The following is a 7610-nucleotide window of genomic DNA, read 5'->3' as shown; positions in this document are numbered from 1 at the left end:
GTACCTTCCCTCCCACACACACACACCCATGGTCCCTTCCCTCCCACACACACCTATGGTACCTTCCCTCCCACACACACCCTTGGTACCTTCCCTCCCACACACACACCCATGGTACCTCTCCTCCCACACACACCTATGGTACCTTCCCTCCCACACACACCCATGGTACCTTCCCTCCCACACACACACACCCATGGTACCTCTCCTCCCACACACACACCTATGGTACCTTCCCTCCCACACACACCTATGGTACCTTTCCTCCCACACACACACCCATGGTACCTTCCCTCCCACACACACCCATGGTACCTTCCCTCCTACACACACCCATGGTCCCTTCCCTCCCACACACACCTATGGTACCTTCCCTCCCACACACACCCATGGTTCCTTCCCTCCCACACACACACCCATGGTACCTCTCCTCCCACACACACCCATGGTCCCTTCCCTCCCACACACACCTATGGTACCTTCCCTCCCACACACACCTATGGTACCTTCCCTCCCACACACACCCATGGTCCCTTCCCTCCCACACACACCTATGGTACCTTTCCTCCCACACACACCCATGGTCCCTTCCCTCCCACACACACCCATGGTCCCTTCCCTCCCACACACACCCATGGTCCCTTCCCTCCCACACACACCTATGGTACCTTCCCTCCCACACACACCCATGGTCCCTTTCCTCCCACACACACACCCATGGTACCTTTCCTCCCACACACACCCATGGTACCTTTCCTCCCACACACACACACCCATGGTACCTTTCCTCCCACACACCCATGGTACCTTTCCTCTCACACACACCCATGGTACCTTTCCTCCCACACACACCCATGGTACCTTTCCTCTCACACACACACCCATGGTACCTTTCCTCTCCCACACACACACACACCCATGGTACCTTTCCTCTCCCACACACACACACCCATGGTACCTTTCCTCTCACACACACACCCATGGTACCTTTCCTCCCACACACACACCCATGGTACCTTTCCTCTCACACACACACCCATGGTCCCTTTCCTCCCACACACACACCCATGGTACCTTTCCTCCCACACACACCCATGGTACCTTTCCTCCCACACACACACACCCATGGTACCTTTCCTCCCACACACCCATGGTACCTTTCCTCTCACACACACCCATGGTACCTTTCCTCCCACACACACCCATGGTACCTTTCCTCTCACACACACACTATTATAGACTATGGGTTGGTTGGTGTTGTCGTCGTTGATCCTTCTCTATGGACAACCCAACCCACAACTCGGCAGAGTGCTTATACTAGGAGATCACCCTTGGCGCTTCTGGCTCTTGGAGAGGGGCTCAACGTCACACGTTTAGGGGATGCGGCTCCAACACTTAGCCTCGTTGTCACGTGCACACACCCACTCGAGCCGCTGTGACTCCCCACTCTCTCCTTATGAGATATGATCTCCTCAATCCCCTATGACTTACTAGTATTACCTCCTACCCTGTCCACAGCAGTGGTTCTTGGTTCTTTCTCTCTCCTTCTTTACTACCTCCTGGGAAGCCTCACTAGGACAAGGGCAAACACCAGCAAATTGTGACACATTTACTGGACAAAGCACATACACGATACATACACACATATAATAATAATGAATCCTATACTCTATAATATCACAATCAGGTTGCACTCCAACACCATCAGAACTCTATTATCAGCTTATCAAGTGGTATCCTATCTCCTGGTTCGCCACCTGATACTATTAACCTCCTCAAGTTGATCAAGCCTACTCACTGTTGCACCATCAGCAAGATGACATATATATATAGAAAATCAGCATTTGAATGCAATAACATATACCAGTATAAATGTTCATTGATACTTCAGTATAAAAAACTCCTTGACATAAGAATGCAAACAGTCACTCACCTCTCACTGCGTCTTGCACGCTACTGACAACCAAACACTATCAACTCCCTATAAGTAATCCACCAGAACTTCCCCTTCCACCTCTGGAAGTTCACAACCCTAATATCCTTAGGTTCTTCCGGGCTTCACTACCAGGATCCTCTGCAGCTCCTCCAGGCTGCTATCATGAAGTTTCCTTGTGCAACTACGGTGCTTCACCCTTCTGTTAGGTTCTTCCACAGCTCTCTTGGCTGCTACACCACCTCTACAGAAGCACGTGACACTCCTCTTCACTGCTGCTTCTCCTCACAGCTCGAGGTCCTCTGCTCCACTACCTTGGAGTCTCATCAGCTACATCATCTGCTGGCTTCGAAGTTCTCAGCAACTTCTTCCCCAAAGACAAACCTGCAACCCATCGACGTTCCAATAAAATGTTCCCCTTTAACACATAAACAAAAATAACCACACAATATGCTTGCCTCAAACCTCTATCTGTCCTCTACATACAGTGAGAGTGGACTCCCCCGTTTTGGGCGGGTCCATACTCCACCTCGCCTGGCGGCGGTCGTCACTCGCTGGGAGGGTCTTCCTCCATCCGGAGCCGGGCTCCCTCAGTCGTCCGTCAGAGCTCAGAGTGGACGGACGCCGCTCCGTGCTCCTCCCTCTTCACTCTCCTATCTCAGGCCTTCTGCCTTATTAAAACATGTCTAACCTATAAATAAACATTGCTACTGTCGCTGGGCACACGACCAACTACAAGCAATCACTATGAACTGGCGTATCTCGTGCTTACCACAGATTAACTGATCGAGGGCGCTTTCCCTCTGACGGCGTCTGGTCAGGGCGCTCCCACGGCCCACAATAATGCTTCTGGGCGATTTAATATCTGCTCGTCGACCAGGACTTGAGACCACAACGTTCCCAGCTCGATTCCACAGCTGGTACGTCTGCACACTTCTCTTCTCTTAGAGATATATCACTAGGGGTTCCCTTCTGACGGGAGCTCAACGGAGCGCGGCTTCCCCCTGCGATGTCTGGCACTCAAGTGAGGTCAAAGCCCTTCCAGAAGCGAGCCTCACGCCTCCAGCAAAATGTCCACATCTCCTAGCCAGTCATTTATCTATTTTTTTCTGCATTGCCCATAATCTCAAACTGTTACACATATCCAACCAACTATTTTACATATGCGTTATCACCTCAATACTTGCTAGACCTTCTAGTTAGGTCAGGCTTGCTGAATAACTCTCAAGAAGGGAGACTCGTTTCTCCTGCAGGCTGAGATCATAACACTCCCCTCCCCTTATTTTGAGAGTTATTCCAGTGGCAAAGCTCGGGATAATACATCCGCCACCACACTGTCTCGTTCTTCAACCAATTGGTTCGAACGGTTGATCTGCTTACGTACTCCCTTAGGAGTCTACAATTAGTTCGTTGCTCCTTGCAACATCTGGCTCACAACTCGCCAGAAACATGATCTTCTCATAAACGATCTGACTTCTCCGGCACCTGTTGGCTAGGCTGTCCTCCTTGGACGCCTGCACTCCATCGTTCCACTCTACTTCTTGTCTCCACCCTCCGTTTCCTCGTCTTCTTCTCTTCTCGTCCAGAGTCAGACATCTACTGTCTGTACCTCCTCTGTCGTCTTCATACTTCCATCTACTGCCATTATACTTTCGCCTCCTGTCATCATACTTCACTCCCTCGTCTTCACCGACGATTCTCCCTTTCGTCTCCTCCTTTATCCGAGAGCTCATCCTGTTTGACCTCCATCGCGTCCTCGGCTTTCTTCTATTCATCCATGCTTGTATCATCATCCTCTTCCTACACTTTTCACCTCTATACAACTCCATTTCTTCTCCTTCAACTCTTCTTCGTCCCCTAAAAGTTTCTTCGAGCTCTGTACTACAGCCAACAGCACTCGACCATACATGTCGCTCTACCTCTCCCAGAGTGCTCGTACGCATCTCTCCACACATACTGTCTCTTCTCCTTTCATTTTCTCGGCTATTACTCTTCTTCATTATCTCTACTCTACGTTTTCTGTGAAACATGTCAACTCCTGACATCTCAAACAACTTAACTCTACTACCCAAATGCCTCTGTGCTCGTGGACAACTTGACGCTCTACTCTCGTCCTCTGTATGTCCACATCCTTCCTCATTCCTACTCAGCACAGTTGCATTCACCTTCCGACTCTTAATTTCAGCAGTCTGGGCTCTCTTCAGGTCCGCTCTCTTCACATGATTCTTCTTCGGCTGGGTCATCCTCACTTTCGACCTCACCGAGACTCCATTTGCCTGGGCTGGCCCTTCATCAAACAGCCATGCTATATCTACATCGATATCTTCCACTGGTTGAATCGACACTGTATCATCTTCTCCAGCGTCTTCCTTGTCGGCCACCTCTGCCTTCGTCACTACCGAGACAGGGTTTTCAATGGCTTGGCGGTCTCCTGACTCATCTCCTCGGATGTCAGTCAGGTTCACACTCTCAGGTGTCCCACCCGTGCCGTGGCCTTCTGGGCACTCCTCTGGCACAGTCTCCGCTACGACTCTCGGCAACACCTTTGTCCCGCACAAGTCATTCCCCAGGATCACTTGGACTCCTGGAATAGGTATGTCGGGGCACACTCCCAACATCACCTCTGCCGACACATATTCCGACCTTAGCTGGACAGTACATACGGGCATGTCACTCTCAGACAATAACCCATATACTCTCATCTTACTCCTGCCAGCTAACCGTCGATCATTCCCAATCAGGCTTCTCGTAATCAAGCTCTGATTAGCTCCGGTATCTCTTAAGATACCAACTTCTACCTCAGGTTGGCCTCCTACACTGATCCAACCTTTGCTCATGAACGGCCTATGCCTCTCGTTCACTAAGTTCGCTCTCTGTGGTTTGTCTCGGAGCACATTAGTATATTTACCTCGGGGGTCACACATGGCCAGGGTCACAACTCTCTTGCCCTGCCGACAATCTCGCATCACGTGACCCAATCCGTTACAATTGTAACATCTCATCTGGGAAAAGTCTCTTCTATATGTACCAGAGTAGCTCTGACTCTGTCCACTCGTATTGGAATTCCTCGGGCCAGACGTACTACTCGCACTCTGTGGAGCTTTACTGGACCCTTGATTTCCTGGATAACGATCAGTTTCTCGTTTTGCTCCTCCATCCTCACTTTCAGATGAAGTGCTCGACCTACTCTTCTGAGTTTTAGGGTACTTACTTTTATCTACCCATTTATCAAAATTTTTCTCATCCCAGACTCTTCTGGGCCTCTCGTAATTTCTTCCTCCCCAGACTCCACTGGCTCTGCCATTGCTGCGTCTCACCTCATTCTGCACTCTGTTCTCCCTCAAGCTATTGTATGCTTCAGTAATCATATCCGCCCTATCTGCGGCATCTTTCACTTCCTTTATCCCTGCTTCTTGGATCTTGAACTTTGTTTCGGGATGCATCATCTCCAAGAACTTCTCCATGACCATCAGTTGCTTCAGGTCAGCATAAGATCCAACTCCAGCAGCCTCAATCCACTTCTGGAATCGTCTTTCCAGATCTCTTGCTGTCTCAGCAAACGTACATGCTCCAACTTTGATCATTTCTCTGAAGCGCTTCCTATAAGCTTCTGGGGTTAACTGAAACGAGCGCAATATGCTGCTCTTTACTGTGGCATAATCCTGGCACTCTTCCAGTGACAATTGGGTGTATGCCTCCCTGGCTGCACCGGTCAATCTTAACTGGACCAGCTGGGCCCATTCCTCCTGTGGCCACTCCTTGATACTGGCTACTTTCTCAAAATGCTCGAAGAAGCTCTCTGCCTCTTCGGGCACAAACAAGGGAATGTCCTTCTCCCTAACCCTAACATCTGGTGGGTGTGATACCTGGGTGGTGCTCTCTGGCAACCCAGGTTCAATCCTTTGTTCAGCCAAGGTTCTATTCGCTTCTATCTGCATTTGTTTTGTTCTCTCTTTTTCTTTTTCGACCTGGGCTTTTTCTTTTTCTTGTTCCAACTCCAGTTCCTTTACTCTGGTTTTCTCTTTTTCTTTCTCCCCCTCTAGTCTTGCTTTCTCTTTTTCTTTCTCCTGTTCCAACTCCAGTTCTCTTACTCTGGTTTTCTCTTTTTCTACTTCCAACCTGGTTTTCTCTTTTTCTACTTCCAACCTGGTTTTCTCTTTTTCTACTTCCAGCCTGGTTTTCTCTTTTTCCTTCTCGGCTTCATTTTTCATCTGGAGTTCTAATTTCACCTTTTCCAGCTGGAACTGTCTCTCCTCACGCTGTTGTTGGATCTGGAGCTCTAACTGGAATCTCTCCAAGCTCCTATTTCGGCTATTCCTACTACTGCGGCTACTCTTGCTGCTCCTACTCGATCCCTGGGATCTCACTTCATCCTGCCCATCATCCTCCTTTCCACTTTCAGCTCCTTTTTGGGCTCCTTGCTCTGCCGCTTCACTTCTGGCTCTCAACTGTCTAAGGATCTCATCCTTCATCCCAGCTACTTTAGATGCTTTCAACCTGATGCCACATTTTTCTGCTATCTGTTTCAATTGATCCCTCGTGCAACCTTCCAAGTCCTCAGGCTTGCCTGACTCCACAAATGCTTGCACCTTATCCATCTTTGTCCTGTGAGTCTTCCCAAGAGAGAGAGTATACACCTGCGGTCACACAGTTTATCTCAGCAGGGGTGTACAAATCCACTCTTGGACAGGGTGTGGGTGTGTCAGTTCACTCTCCCGGACACAGGCCCCCAATTTATTATAGACTATGGGTTGGTTGGTGTTGTCGTCGTCGATCCTTCTCTATGGACAACCCAACCCACAACTCGGCAGAGTGCTTATACTAGGAGATCACCCTTGGCGCTTCTGGCTCTTGGAGAGGGGCTCAACGTCACACGTTTAGGGGATGCGGCTCCAACACTTAGCCTCGTTGTCACGTGCACACACCCACTCGAGCCGCTGTGACTCCCCACTCTCTCCTTATGAGATATGATCTCCTCAATCCCCTATGACTTACTAGTATTACCTCCTACCCTGTCCACAGCAGTGGTTCTTGGTTCTTTCTCTCTCCTTCTTTACTACCTCCTGGGAAGCCTCACTAGGACAAGGGCAAACACCAGCAAATTGTGACACATTTACTGGACAAAGCACATACACGATACATACACACATATAATAATAATGAATCCTATACTCTATAATATCACAATCAGGTTGCACTCCAACACCATCAGAACTCTATTATCAGCTTATCAAGTGGTATCCTATCTCCTGGTTCGCCACCTGATACTATTAACCTCCTCAAGTTGATCAAGCCTACACACTGTTGCACCATCAGCAAGATGACATATATATATAGAAAATCAGCATTTGAATGCAATAACATATACCAGTATAAATGTTCATTGATACTTCAGTATAAAAAACTCCTTGACATAAGAATGCAAACAGTCACTCACCTCTCACTGCGTCTTGCACGCTACTGACAACCAAACACTATCAACTCCCTATAAGTAATCCACCAGAACTTCCCCTTCCACCTCTGGAAGTTCACAACCCTAATATCCTTAGGTTCTTCCGGGCTTCACTACCAGGATCCTCTGCAGCTCCTCCAGGCTGCTATCATGAAGTTTCCTTGTGCAACTACGGTGCTTCACCCTTCTGTTAGGTTCTTCCACAGCTCTCTTGGCTGCTACACC

General features: G+C 49.1%; 1 protein-coding gene across 1 annotated transcript; it reads right to left on the bottom strand.

Annotated features, from left to right (window-relative positions):
• Positions 1 to 1596: 1596 nt before the first annotated feature.
• Positions 1597 to 7196, bottom strand: LOC138359023 (uncharacterized). Its single transcript, XM_069317637.1, has 2 exons — positions 2706 to 7196; positions 1597 to 2317 (listed from the first exon to the last, which is right to left on the bottom strand). Exon 1 carries the CDS (start codon positions 6529 to 6531, stop codon positions 3322 to 3324), a length of 3210 nt encoding a protein of 1069 aa, XP_069173738.1. The 5' UTR covers positions 6532 to 7196; the 3' UTR covers positions 1597 to 2317; positions 2706 to 3321.
• Positions 7197 to 7610: the final 414 nt, after the last annotated feature.

Source organism: Procambarus clarkii, chromosome 8 (genome assembly GCF_040958095.1).
Source record: "Procambarus clarkii isolate CNS0578487 chromosome 8, FALCON_Pclarkii_2.0, whole genome shotgun sequence".
NCBI lineage: Eukaryota > Metazoa > Arthropoda > Malacostraca > Decapoda > Cambaridae > Procambarus > Procambarus clarkii.
The sequence above is the reverse complement of the archived record's forward strand: the minus strand, read 5'-3'. Positions and strand labels throughout refer to the sequence as shown.